Source organism: Pleurodeles waltl, chromosome 7 (assembly GCF_031143425.1).
Source record: "Pleurodeles waltl isolate 20211129_DDA chromosome 7, aPleWal1.hap1.20221129, whole genome shotgun sequence".
Lineage (NCBI taxonomy): Eukaryota > Metazoa > Chordata > Amphibia > Caudata > Salamandridae > Pleurodeles > Pleurodeles waltl.
The window spans coordinates 9,514,853-9,529,502 of NC_090446.1; the positions used below are offsets into that span (position 1 = coordinate 9,514,853).

Below are 14,650 nucleotides of genomic sequence, written 5' to 3' on the forward strand. Positions count from 1 at the left end.
GGGGCCAGAGATTGGCTTTCAAGGATCAGCACTCGCTTCTCTTCTGAAGACTCTAATGTTGCCACTTGCCGACATTGAACCATAGATGAACTTCCGTTTAGTTCTGCTGTGTTCTTTTTATGTATTTATTACACAACACAATGTTTGTGGAAGGTTAAAAAGGGATGATGATTTTGACAACAATGGATGAATGAAACCTATAACGTTCCCTTTGTTGCAGGAGCGCGACCGCTTCAGGCCAAGGAGGAGGGTGCAGTCGGAGTCCCCAGCGAGTGCACCCAGCTTCGACACCCCAGCTCAATGAAGCCCGTGGAGATCAGCGCCTTGGCGAGGCTGGTCATTGTGCAGCCCGGTAGGTGACGTGCGTTCCTTCTCTTGAGCAACTCTTGAGAGCGAGTGTTTACACACTGCGTTGTAAGCCGTGGCCCAGGCACTGTCCAAAGCATGCTCAGACCCAGGCTTGGCTTTTCCTCATAACATTTTCTGTTGGGTTATTTGTGAGTTGAAGTTTGTTCTCTATGAGCTTCATGTTGTGGTACCTGGACCTCGGTGTGTTGGTAGCGTCAAAGGCTTTGGGTGACCTCATTCTAGAAGTAAAAGCATGATCCTGTTTCCAAATTTCATTAACCATAAACGTCCTGGCAGCCCAAGAACTTTATTTTCATAACCCAAAGGCCAAGGAAATCCACATTCAGCTGTAACATCAGTATACTACACAGACTATATGAATACATTAACTGTCCTCAATATTCATTTGAGTAGGAATCATTTCTTTTTCTTTGTGAAAATGAAAAATAGATGTTTTAGAAACTGTAGAATTGGTAAGTAAAGGTTTACGAGTCAAACCTCTTATGGAAAACAAATTATTAAAGAGTAAAACGAGACTGCAGTATAGAGAAGTTTTCTCGCACTTTCTACAGACAAGGTAAAAAAGTCATAGCGCTGCTCCGAGGCAGGGCTAAGCATTAGTGGAGAGTTGATGTGGGCATGAAGACATTCATAGCAATAGGGCAGAGGGAAAGAGACTGCGAGAAGAAAAGAAAGTTCAAGGTGGAGTTCCTTCCTCCTCATTGTACTACAGTAGGACACAGTTACGCAGAAGTATGGACAAAATAATGGTTAGGAAATTGCATGGGCACAGACGAGACATAGAGATCTATAATAAGAATGCAAGTAACTGTCATAATTTCTTTATTACAGACCAGTTCCGACATCACATCTTTTTTAACATGACACCACTTCTCTCCTGTAATATCTAATTAAAGTTGAATTGTGCCAGCAGATAGGACAAAACAAAGGCCACTGACCATGATTACAACTGCATTAAAAGTGCGAACGGCCGGTTCAACTCCTTCCAGTCTATTTCTCCCTACAATTTCACAGTGCGGAGCTGAGAAAGAAATACTAGGTCTACTTACTACACTGCTCAAGTTCATTACAAGAAAGTAGTTGTTACTACATATTCTGAACCACAACTACCTTTGAAAGTGATGTACATTTAAAATCACTTTTTGCTCTCAACTACGCTCGTGCATGCTTTTACACACTGTTAAAAAAGGGGTCTCTAGTTAGTGGTCGGTTTGCACCCTGTCCAAGTAGAGACCCTCACTCTAGTCGGGATAAGGGAGATACCCGCTTAGATAACCTCTGCTCATCCCCTTGGTAGCTTGGCACATGCAGTCAGGCTTATCTCAGAAGCAATGTGTAAAGCATTTGCACGTAACACACAGTAATAAGTGAAAACACTACAAAAGGACACCACAACAGTTTTAGGAAAGATATGCATTTTGCAAGAATTACTTTGAAAGACAGTGCCTTGAAGTCGATAGCTCCACCTGGGGCTATCACGGCGTTGTGATCAACAAAGCCAATAGTTCAAGCCGGCCACGATGTCGCAGACCAGCTATGGTGTCAGGAAGACCCGCAAACAATACCTTTGGAATTGCAGGGCGTTGTGATTCTCGTGATGAGATCCGGAGAGTGACGTCGCGGTGTCTGTTCAGGAGGTCGGTGCAGGGGTCGTTGGGCCCTTGAAGTCACACACGTTTCAGATCGAACTCTGGGCTGATGAAGTCAGGAGCGCCTGCGTGGATGGCGTTGTGGCTGCGGTGCAAAGTGGGACGATGCAGTGCCCACAGGTCACTGTGCACGCAGCTGCTTGGTGATGGCATCCAGCGGCGTCGGTGAGACCGGGGCTGCGGTGTGAAGCGGGGCAGTGCTACGTGCAGTGTCGTCCACGGGTTGCGGTGCGGACAGGGACCCCTGGTGGCAACACTGGAGTCGATGGTGCTGTTGTCAGCAGACCGGGGCTGCGGTGCAGAATGGGACGGTGCTTTGTGTACCTCACGTACGGAGTCCACAAGCCACGGTGCAGGCTGCAGCGCCAGTGTCGTCGTTGGGGATGCCCAGGCTTCAGTGTGAGCAAGGCGATGCCGGAGTGCAGGGCCCACAGGTCACGTGTAAGCAGCGGCTCGGTGGCGGCGTCAGATGGTGGCGTCTGTGAAACCAGGGTTGTGGTGTGAAGTAGGGTGGTGCAGCGTTGGCAGGTCACGGTGCAGGCCAACCCAGCAAAGGCGCAGTACTCCTCCGCCAGTTCTTCATCTCTTCTCCTTGGCAGAGGTTCCTCTTGATCCAGAAAGATTCTAAAAGTCTGGGGTTTTGGGTCTACTACGTATACCTCTTTCTGCATTTGAAGTAGGCATACTTCAAAGGAAAGTCTCTGTTTTTCACAAGATCCTGTCATGCCCAGGCCTGGACCCAGACACACTCCAGGGAGACTGCATTGTGTGTGGGCAGGCACAGTCCTTTCAGGTGTAAGTGACCACTTCTCCCTCCACTCTAGCCCAGATGGCCCATCAGGATATGCAGGCTACACCCCAGCTCCCTTTGTGTCACTGTCTAGAGGGAATTCACAACAGCCCCACTGTCAGTCTGACCCAGACGTTGAATACACAAGCAGGCAGAGGCACAGAATGGTATAAGCAAGAAAATGCCCACTTTCTAAAAGTGGCATTTTCAAACTAACAATCCTAAAAAACAACTTCACCAAAAGATGTATTTTTAAATTGTGAGTTCAGAGACCCCAAACTTTGAATCTGCTCTCAAAGGGCAACTACACTTTAAGGATATTTAAAGGCAGCCCTCGTGTTAACATATGAGAGAGATGGCCTTGCAACACTGAAAAATGAATTTGGCAGTATTTCACTGTAAATCACATCAGTACATGCCCTACCTTCTAAATTCAATGCACCCTGCGCATAGGGCTACCTAGGGCCTACCTTATGGGTGCCTTACATGTATAAAAAAGAAAGGTTTGGGCCTGGCAAGTGGGTACACTTACCAAGCTGAACTGGCAGTTTAAAACTGCCCACACAGACACTGCAGTGGCAGGTCTGAGATGTTCACAGGGCTACTCGTGGGTGGCACAACCAGTGCTGCAGGCCCACTAGTAGCATTTTATTTACAGGCCCTTGGCACCTCTAGTGCACTTTACTAGGGACTTACCAGTAAATAAAATATGCCAATCATGGATAAACGAATCAACAATACAAGTTAGACAGAGAGCATATGTTTAGCAGTGGTAAAGTGCACAGAGACAATAAACCAGCAAAAACAGATCTGATAAAATAGGAAAAGGGGTCAAAAAGTTTGGTGATAACCCTGCAAAAAGGGCCATCTCCAACACACATATATTCCATGTATCTGCAATCTTGGCGTATCTTTCTTAAAGAGGAGCAAGAGACTAGGAATTGAGGAGGTTTGTTAGAAGGAAGATGGTCTGGCCATATATGTCTCTGATACTTTATAAGGGAAAGGCAGTGTCACATGGGTAGCCTTATAGTGTACAGCAGCAGGCAGCGCGCTATCCTCTGTGATGGTGAATGGTAGTCTTCAAGAGCCTGCAAGTCTCTGGTGAAGATGCAAGACAGTGAGATGAGGCCACCTCTGTGGCCTTGGAATGTACATTCATTACAAAAAATCTTTTTATTGATTCACAACATTTTTTTATCGCTTCGATAGAATCTAAGGGCCTTACGCTAAACAAACTCTTCATATCCTAAAGGGTCCACCTGTTATTGCTTCATGCATAGTGTGCTGTGACATCTTGGGGGCACGTTCTCTGGACATCACACAAAACATTCAAATTATGCACGTAAGTGATCACCTCAACCAACATGTTAACTCATCAGTGTACTAGAAGATTGAGTCCTACCTAATCACCAACCTAGAAAGAAGTGTAGAAAGCGCTGAAATTCAGTTCATTTAGTTAAACCTGCAGTCTGTACTATGGCATGCAGGTATATTCCTGAGCTGTACATTTTTTGTACTGTATTTCTGCAAAAGTTAAAACTGTGTCTTAGCTGTTTAATGTATTTTTCATAACTCACTATTAACATTTGTTTGAGGAAGGTGATGAGACGGCTGCAGTTTCCAGCGATCATCTTGGTGAGAAAGTCCGAAAAAGCAGCAGTGACTCCAACTCAGGTGAGTAACTCAAGGTTTTTTGGTTCTCCACTGGGTGAACCTAGATGCTGAGGCTGTTTGGCCAAGGCAGGAGTAGAGTACCAACCGACTGCAACAAATGAGGCTGCTGGTTTTGTCAAGAGTGAGCTCGAGATGGTTCTTACTTATCCATATACTCATCTTATGTAAGCAGTTGAGCAGGTTGGGATCCCAGGTATCTTGGTACACGCAAGATTACCATGTCAGCTTTGTTGTAGCAAGTCACACCGAAGATTTCAAATAGTGTGATTGTGGGAGTTGTGTGCATTGAACAGTGGACGTGACAAGGTTGAGCCTTGTAGGACTCTGCAGGTCACCAGCCTGTTCTCCGAGCGACTGGTTGCCATTTGAACTGTTTCTGTTCTTTGTGCGAAGAAGGAGGCGATTCAGGCTTGAGCAGTTCCCTGGATCCCTGTGCTGCTCAGTCTGGTAAGCAGCATCGGATGGTTTCTGGTGCACGGCATAAAGTGTTTTGATCCCTGTATTGTTGTTCTTACTTCCAGTTCAGATCAGTGCATGCGGAGACTCGTGCCCATTCAGCTTCTCATCGTTTGGAATCCAGTCTGGGCAGGTTGTAGCTGTAACTGTAGGACGAGTTGGTTGTAAAGAAAGCTCTTTAGTAGTCCGGCTGGGGGTATTGCTGGGCGTTACCCTGTAGTTTGTGGAATGTGTTTGGGCTCAGAAGGAATTTTTGCAGATTGCTTAGATTTGCTTGGGGTTTATTTTTTGAGGACATTCCCTCATAGTGGAGAGTTGCTGACGGTTACCACAAGATGAGTGTGGGGAGTTCTTTAGGCTTGGGAGGATGTGGTTGGTGCAGTGTTAGTTAAAGGTGCACTTTTTGATGGGTGCAATGTTTGTAATGATGTAAGTTGATGGTATAAGCAGTTATGAGAACAAGCAATGTTGAAAGCATATTTGGTGCATCCCTCATGCATCATTTTAAAATGGGCCAACCATCATCTTCGCTCCTACGCGACTCCTGAAAATGTGACCACTTCTGCAGTTAGTGATGTCTTCTCATGTCAGAGGGTGTTGTTACTTTTCTTTGTATTTCACAAGCATTAATGGCCTTTGTGTGATGTGCACATCTTGGAATTGCATGGTAAATGATATCTACTTGTTCTAGGCTTGTGTTCTTCTTTTTTTTTTTTTTTTTTTTTCTTTCTTTTTTTTGGGGTGATACGAGGTGCCTACACCTAAACAGGTCTTTACTCTGGGTGCAGTGCTTGCACATATTTTTGGGCAGTTGATTTTGGTTGGTCCTTTTTTATTGTGGGTAACTGGTTTCCTGATTTCCAAATGTGTGTTGGTTGGCAAATAGAAAGGATTCTACATTTTTTTGCTAAGTTCTTATTTAAATAACTTAATAAGGTGACCAGATCTTCCTGCTGAGCTTTGTGACACCTAGTGAGGCACTTTACTGCTTTGCTGTTCTCTTAATCTGTGTATATCTTCCTTCTTGCACCGCTAACGGACTGGTCGAAGACAATAAAGTCTCTAGTGTTAGCCCTGCTGTTCGTACACTTCTGACTAGCTGTCCTGTTAGTTTTGAATGTCTAAAGGGGTCTCTCTAGGGCAGCTCTAGCACTTTTCCCCCACCACCTTCAGCAAAAAATGACACATTTGTGCCCGCTTCAATGCTGTACTTCTTGTCTCCATGTTGCAGGACATGAGATCATTGCGTTCTGCATAAAAGACGAAGAAGAGACAAGTTTCATGGACTATCATGCCATGAAGATTATTAAAAGTGTCGCTAGACCCATAGGTAAGTAACTCTTTACTTATTTTTTATTTTTTTTGTACCTTATTGTGTAGTTTATTAAAACTATTAAGGGGTGAAGGGGGCTCAGCAGCACTGCATCTTCAGACCATCCATCCAGCTCTCGACATGTTCCGCCGAATGATCTTCAAGTCATTGTACGCAATCTCTACGCTGAAGGCGCCAGGCACTGTCAGATAGACTTAGGTTCTGTGCGATCAGCTGGCCGATGCACACTTGGTTTTTCCCTTTAACAGCTTTTGTGGCTGTTGTTATGCTCGCTTTTTTGCCTTATTGTTAGAGTGAGAACTATTAGAAAAGCGGAACGAGTACCAGCAATGTTTAATCAATATCAGTTCATATAATCCCTTTGCTAGGAATGCTGATGTGAAGCTTGATACTTGCACCAGACATGTGCAAATAAAAATAAGACTTAACACAGGAAAAGAAACAAAAACTAAGAGGTATGTAAGGATGAGACCGGAAACGGCAACTAAAACACTGTGGTCTTAAACTTGGGAGAATTAGAAAGGGGCAGGGATGGAAAATAAATGGTAAGTAAACCAGACTCATGAGGGGTCCAGTTGGGAATGAGATTAAACGTGAAGGTCAGAAGTGATTCCCCAAGATTTATAATGACCAGTTTATTCATCACTCAGCTTGGGGTTCACCGATAGTCAGGCTACTGTGTGCCTAGACCGCGGCTGCAGCTTTAGTGGCAAGTTGTCCTTCCTTTGAATTATCTGATCATTAGTAAATGTAATGACTTAACTTTTGTGCCAGGGACATTTCAGTATTGATTAGGGGGAGGGGCATCTGATTGCATTCGTATCATTTCTTTTTGAACAAATGTCCTGTTAAAGCCCTCAATCCATGGTTTGTTATAAGACTGCCTATAAAATGATAGGTCCTGGCATAGTTGTGCTCCTAAAGAGCCTGACTCTGCAGCTGAGACCCTGGATCAGAATCAGAAGAACTCGCCATGAAGAACAGAAGTTTGCTTTGAAAGGCGAAGTACCAAACCAATGTGCGATTGACTGGCAGTAGTCTGAGCCCAAAAAAAAAAAAAAACTAACTTGAAGCGTTTTCGCTAAATTTGATTAAGCCAGAGGTCTGGTTTCCCCAGAAAAGCCTCTGGTCCATACTTTAGAGCTGGGATAAACCTGGCGTGTATGACTTCGAGCCTGGGCTTTATCCGCAAAGAGTTTTATTATTGTGTTTTCGTGGTGTAACAGAGCACTGTGACTGATACAGCTGCTCGGTGTGCTGCGTGCTAACGTTTCTCATGGAATACCCTGCTAAGCATCTATGCTGTGGTACTTTAATTGCTATTTCTTATAAGCTTGGAAGGAGACTACTATATTTGATTCATAATCATTAAACATCAGATGATTTTCCTTACAACTAGCACCAATGCAGTTGAGGGATGGTGAAGCCCTACGTTTGTTGAGTCAAACAAGACAGTGTTGTCAGCGTACTGCAGAATCAAGAGCGTCAGTTCAAAGTCAGTGGCCTTGAACACTGCATGGTTGTTGCAGTGCTGATGCCTGCCGTGAACGGCTTAAAAAGCAGGGGTGTGCATGTGCACCCCTGTAGTAACCATGTTGCTCTCACAGCCTGAGGCATCAGATTTTAGCACCCTCCTTTCCTCTGTCCTTAACCATCTCTGTGTAAGGGTGCTCTCTTGTAAATGAAGAGAGGTCCAGCGCCTCGAGTGGTTAGCCGTATCATTCTAGACGCTACGCTGACACTGGCCACACACAGCATAAAACTCTGAGAAGAGAAAGCCAGTGCAGAGAATCCAGTGGAGCTCAGTGCTTGGTATGGGACGTAGCCAGCTGCAGGTGATGCACTGGCCTATGTGAGGGCTGGTACATGGTGCGCTGCCCCCAGTGGGCCGCAGCCGCCCGTGCACAGTGCATTTGCATCTGTTACTGTAGACACCCAGTGTGCAGTCATCTGAAGCTACCCCAGTCAGTCTGCATAGGGCTGCTGAAGGCTGCATGCACAGCAGTGAACTCTGTGAGAAGGGAGGCCGAGGCCGGGCTTCTGCAGGCATCCTCTGTGTGCTGCAAGAGCATCCTGACTGCACACAGAGCCCCTCCCTCTGTGGTGTAGTGAGACTGCACCAGTCTGCATAGGGCTGCTGAAGGCTGCATGCAAAGCAGTGACTCTGTCAGAAGGGAGGCCAGAGGCCGGGCTTCTGCAGGCATCCTCCGTGTGCTGCCAGAGCATCCTGAGTGCACACAGAGCCCCTCTCTCTGCGGGGCAGTGAGACTGCACCAGTCTGCATAGGGCTGCTGAAGGCTGCATGCACAGCAGTGAACGCTGGAGGCATCCTCCGTGTGCTGCAGGAGCATCCTGACTGCACACACAGCCCCTCCCTCTGTGGTGTAGTGAGACTGCACCAGTCTGCATAGGGCTGCTGAAGGCTGCATGCACAGCAGTGAACGCTGGAGGCATCCTCCGTGTGCTGCCAGAGCATCCTGACCGCACACAGAGCCCCTCCCTCTGCGGGGCAGTGAGACTGCACCAGTCTGCATAGGGCTGCTGAAGGTTGCATGCACAGCAGTGACTCTGTGAGAAGGGAGGCAAGAGGCCGGGCTTCTGCAGGCATCCTCCGTGTGCTGCCAGAGCATCCTGACTGCACACAGAGCCCCTCCCTCTGCGGGGCAGTGAGTCTGCACCAGTCTGCATAGGGCTGCTGAAGGCTGCATGCACAGCAGTGACTGTGAGAAGGGAGGCCAGAGGCCGGGCTTCTGCAGGCATCATCCGTGTGCTGCCAGAGCGTCCTGAGTGTACACAGAGCCCCTCCCTCTGCGGGGCAGTGAGACTGCACCAGTCTGCATAGGGCTGCTGAAGGCTGCATGCACAGCAGTGACTGTGAGAAGGGAGGCCAGAGGCCGGGCTTCTGCAGGCATCATCCGTGTGCTGCCAGAGCGTCCTGAGTGTACACAGAGCCCCTCCCTCTGCGGGGCAGTGAGACTGCACCAGTCTGCATAGGGCTGCTGAAGGCTGCATGCACAGCAGTGACTCTGTGAGAAGGGAGGCCAGAGGCCGGGCTTCTGCAGGCATCCTCCGTGTGCTGCCAGAGCATCCTGACAACACAAGAGCCCCCCTCTGTGGTGTAGTGAGACTGCACCAGTCTGCATAGGGCTGCTGAAGGCTGCATGCACAGCAGTGACTCTGTGAGAAGGGAGGCCAGAGGCCGGGCTTCTGCAGGCATCCTCCGTGTGCTGCCAGAGCATCCTGACTGCACACAGTGCCCCTCCCTCTGTGGTGTAGTGAGACTGCACCAGTCTGCATAGGGCTGCTGAAGGCTGCATGCACAGCAGTGACTGTGAGAAGGGAGGCTGAGGCCAGGCTTCTGCAGGCATCCTCCGTGTGCTGCAAGAGCATCCTGACTGCACACAGAGCCCCTCCCTCTGTGGTGTAGTGAGACTGCATCAGTCTGCATAGGGCTGCTGAAGGCTGCATGCACAGCAGTGAACGCTGCAGGCATCCTCCGTGTGCTGCAGGAGCATCCTGACTGCACACAGAGCCCTCCCTCTGTGGTGCAGTGAGACTGCAGCAGTCTCCAGCAGGCTGCACACATAGCACTAGCCTCTCCTGACAGAAGGGTCCAGTTAACAGTGGCTAACGAGCTGTGGCCACATAAATCTGCCAAGGGCTGCTGGGGGGCGCGTAGCATGTACCAGCCTTGGTTACAGGAGAGGGTCACCGCGTGATGTCAGACTTCCTTTATTCATTGTATCCGTTGCCATTTGAACTTGTCTCTTTATTGAGGCCATGGGAAGGATCAAAAAACAATGTTCACTACCCCTGTTTTATGAAGCCTCATGCTGTGTGACAGAGGAGCGCTTGCAAGTGTCATGAAACCGCAGCGCATGGACCTGCAGTTCTGTCATCTGATTCAGGTCGTGACCTGCCATGTTGCTTGATTCTCAGTGTCCGCCGCTCTACAGTGAAGAAACATGTTGGCTTCGTCTTCTGATGCTGACTTGGATGTACGGCGCACTAACGCTGACGGTTCATCGATAGACATAATACAGAAAACGATGCATTAGCTCTAGGCTGAGAGACTCAAGGATGAGTACTTAGCAGTAAAATGTACTGTGGTTCTTTAGAGTTCACAACACAAGCCAAAAAGTTTCATTTTCAACCACTTAAGCTCTCCAAAAATTAAATGCAAATTTAGTGGTGGAGATATCGAAAAGGGAGAGGTCTTATTTTATTTTCGAAAGACGCATGGTTGTAACACAGAAGGCTACTTGGTAGGTTTGATACCAGACAGAAGAAAGATTTGGTTAACTATTTGTATATTCAATGAACGATAATCTGAACTAATGCATATTGAAATCCTTAGGAAAACACAACCGACCAACATTTATTTACAAGAATAAAACTTTTTTGAGTATTCAGTTCAAACACAAATGCTCCCAAATGAGATTAAAAGGCCGTAATATAGAGGATAATAAAATAAGTGAATGAAAAATTTGAGTTTCTCCTGTTGTCAGCCTCCTCTCGGGGTTCCTCATTGGGCCTAGTATATGTTCAGTTAAAACTGGGAGGATATGGAGGGCACTTCACAGTTCCCTAATGTGCCTCTCCTTAACTACCCCTTCACCTCTGAAAGAAAACAGTTTTCATTGATATTGCATTTGCCGGAAGAAGGTGGCTAGCAGTTAACTCCTAAATAGTGATCTATTCTGCACTGGTTTAAAATAAAATGAATTTTTTTTCCATGTACAGAGATCATGTCATCTCATGGTTTGGGGCTTGGAATGGCAACTCAAGGCAATGATCTGTTACTCTGTCTCTGTTCGTTTGGAGACTTGGACCCCTCTGCACAGCCACATGTATCACTCTGGAAGACTCTTAAACCGTTTTTTTTTTTTTTTTGCAGAAAACTAAAGATGTAACTTTTTGTCAATCCTGCAGGAGAAGACAGCGGCAACAACAGAAGAACATCTGGGTACTGTCTAGCAGGAGCTGAAGAAGCTAGAGAAAGTGGAGAAATGATTGAGAGAAGTAAAGGGATTGGTCTCAAGAGCTGTGGGAAGCCAGCAAATTCTCTGACTCGTTTGTGGCCAGAAAGTAATCGTGAACTGGGAAGGAGAACACATCTGTGTGATGGCGCCTGTCCTCCTCCAGGTCATCATTCCAAGCACTATCCGGGAGCCTCCATCCTGCAGAGATCGGACGGGTACAGGGATTTGGGGAACAATTTGTTAAATGAAAGGCTCCTCACATCTCATCGAAATACCAAGATCAATCCACAGGTCAATTTGAGACGATATTCATGTACTGAGTGTGTGAAATCTTTCAAGACAAAGACCGAGCTTACGAGACACTTGCGAACGCATTCAGGAGAGAAGCCCTATCATTGCGCGTTGTGTGGGAATCGCTTCAGCCTGAGGCACCATCTGCTTGGGCACCAGAGAACCCACACTGGGGAGAGACCGTACCAATGCGTGGAATGCAAGAAGAGGTTCACTTTTAAAGGAAACCTCAAGAAGCACCAAAGGACACACCTGGCGAAGTAGGAAACAGCACAACTTTGAGACATTTCCACGTGCTAATTACTCAACGTGTTGTTTAAGGGCACGGACCACAAAGAACTTACTATTTCACATCGGGGAACAGCATTAACTTATATTGCCCCAGGAAAGGTCTTTTCTTCCCATTGCACATGCGCACACATTGAACCTAGCCAGGAAACATTTTGGGTCTTATTTAGAGTTTGACCGATGGGATTACACTGTTGATACCTGACGGATACCCCACCCGCTGTATTACAATTCCTTTATATCCCATGGAGAATGTAATATGGCGGACGGAATATCCGTCACATTTGTGATGGAGTAACCCGTCTGCCAAACTCTAAATCCGGCCTTAAGTATTTCTTGTCACCGAAGGCTCTCGAGCGCCTAATGCAGACTCCAGTTATGCAGGTGGTGTTGCAGTTATCTTGAGGTCACATATCCTCTTCGATAAGGCTGCGTTCTTCGCTGGCATGAAAGTCACCGCTCTCTGCTAACTGCCTCCTTCGTTGCGCGCAGGTCAGAAGGGATTGTTTGGTCCCGGCCTTTGTTTCCTGCTGTTCCAGAGGTGTCCTTTTTGTCTGCACATCTTGGTCTCTACCTCTGGAAGATGGACTTACACTGCTGAGCGCAAACCCTTTCACCTACGCCTGCAGGACCTAAATGAGTGGCCGTGTTTCCTCTTTGGTCAAAACTCTATTAGCTTGGTTTGTACACACTGAGGCCTTGTAACCTCTAGGGCAGAAAAATGACCTGGGTGCTGCAGCGATCGCCCATTGACTCTAGGAGCGCCATAAAAAAATGGTTTTAAAAGACTGGTTAAACACTTCCGAAATACCTTCTCTGATAGGAAATAATAACTTGTATCTTGTGGACTACTGGCTACCGTTGTACTGCTGTCAATAACAGGCGTGGCAATTACCTATTGAAACTATGCTTGGGTTCGCAACTTGGGGAGTTTGAAGGGCCAAAGTGGTTTAATGTGTGACCTGCATATCTTACCTAGAGTGCGCTGAAGTCTGAGCCAGCTGAACCATTAAAAGTCAGCACAAGTAATGCATTGAACACGCTTCCATAATCCGTTGTCCAGTACATACAGAGGGCCCTCTTTGTCCCACATGGATGAGAAATTGAGAAGTACCATAGTGCACATCCTTTTTGTTTGCAGGCCTTGAGCACATGGTTTGCTTTGTTGAATGTGCGTAGAAGAGTCCCAGTCTAGAAGTGCGTGACTGGAGCTGTAACCGACAACTCTAAGTCACTGAGGGAAGACACAGGACTTGTGCTAATGAGTTGCCAACCAGCAGAATAATGTTATGTCGCCAGGCTGCTGTTGCAGAGCTGTATGATGGAAGCACTCAATTAAGGGTACTGTTGCAGCAGCTAACACCTCAGCATTGTAGTCAGCACATCACAAACAAACAGCATACGAAAGAGCCGTCATCGGTACAGGCCCCACAAATCTACAACTGTCCTGTGGCCACAGCCCAGACGTCAGTACAGTCACCACAGCCCAGACGTCAGTACAGTCTCCACAGCCCAGACGTCAGTACAGTCTCCACAGCCCAGACGTCAGTACAGCCACCACAGCCCAGACGTCAGAACAGCCACCACAGCCCAGACGTCAGAACAGCCACCACAGCCCAGACGTCAGAACAGCCACCACAGCCCAGACGTCAGAAGAGCCACCACAGCCCAGACGTCAGAAGAGCCACCACAGCCCAGACGTCAGAAGAGCCACCACAGCCCAGACGTCAGAAGAGCCACCACAGCCCAGACGTCAGAAGAGCCACCACAGCCCAGACGTCAGAAGAGCCACCACAGCCCAGACGTCAGAAGAGCCACCACAGCCCAGACGTCAGTACAGTCACCACAGCCCAGACGTCAGTACAGTCACCACAGCCCAGACGTCAGTACAGTCACCACAGCCCAGACGTCAGTACAGTCACCACAGCCCAGACGTCAGTACAGTCTCCACAGCCCAGACGTCCGTACAGCCACCACAGCCCAGACGTCCGTACAGCCACCACAGCCCAGACGTCATAACAGCCACCACAGCCCAGACGTCATAACAGCCACCACAGCCCAGACGTCATAACAGCCACCACAGCCCAGACGTCAGAAGAGCCACCACAGCCCAGACGTCAGAAGAGCCACCACAGCCCAGACGTCAGAAGAGCCACCACAGCCCAGACGTCAGAAGAGCCACCACAGCCCAGACGTCAGAAGAGCCACCACAGCCCAGACGTCAGAAGAGCCACCACAGCCCAGACGTCAGAAGAGCCACCACAGCCCAGACGTCAGAAGAGCCACCACAGCCCAGACGTCAGAAGAGCCACCACAGCCCAGACGTCAGAAGAGCCACCACAGCCCAGACGTCAGAAGAGCCACCACAGCCCAGACGTCAGAAGAGCCACCACAGCCCAGACGTCAGAAGAGCCACCACAGCCCAGACGTCAGAAGAGCCACCACAGCCCAGACGTCAGAAGAGCCACCACAGCCCAGACGTCAGAAGAGCCACCACAGCCCAGACGTCAGAAGAGCCACCACAGCCCAGACGTCAGAAGAGCCACCACAGCCCAGACGTCAGTACAGTCACCACAGCCCAGACGTCAGTACAGTCACCACAGCCCAGACGTCAGTACAGTCACCACAGCCCAGACGTCAGTACAGTCACCACAGCCCAGACGTCAGTACAGTCACCACAGCCCAGACGTCCGTACAGTCACCACAGCCCAGACGTCCGTACAGTCACCACAGCCCAGACGTCCGTACAGTCACCACAGCCCAGACGTCCGTACAGTCACCACAGCCCAGACGTCCGTACAGTCACCACAGCCCA

General features: G+C 48.3%; 1 protein-coding gene across 4 annotated transcripts in view; it reads left to right on the forward strand.

Moving 5' to 3' along the window:
- LOC138303540 (zinc finger protein 169-like) overlaps positions 1-12,873 on the forward strand; it is a 34,624-nt gene extending 21,751 nt beyond the window's left edge. For 3 of the 4 annotated variants that reach the window (XM_069242771.1, XM_069242769.1, XM_069242770.1), the window contains 4 exons: positions 221-352; positions 4,411-4,485; positions 6,173-6,271; positions 11,207-12,873. In XM_069242771.1, coding sequence (XP_069098872.1) covers positions 221-352; positions 4,411-4,485; positions 6,173-6,271; positions 11,207-11,811 — 911 coding nt within the window. In that variant the 3' untranslated portion in view covers positions 11,812-12,873. Of the gene's footprint in view, positions 1-220; positions 353-4,410; positions 4,486-6,172; positions 6,272-11,171 lie in introns of all 4 variants that reach the window. The other variant, XM_069242772.1, reaches the window with a different exon arrangement.
- Positions 12,874-14,650: the final 1,777 nt, after the last annotated feature.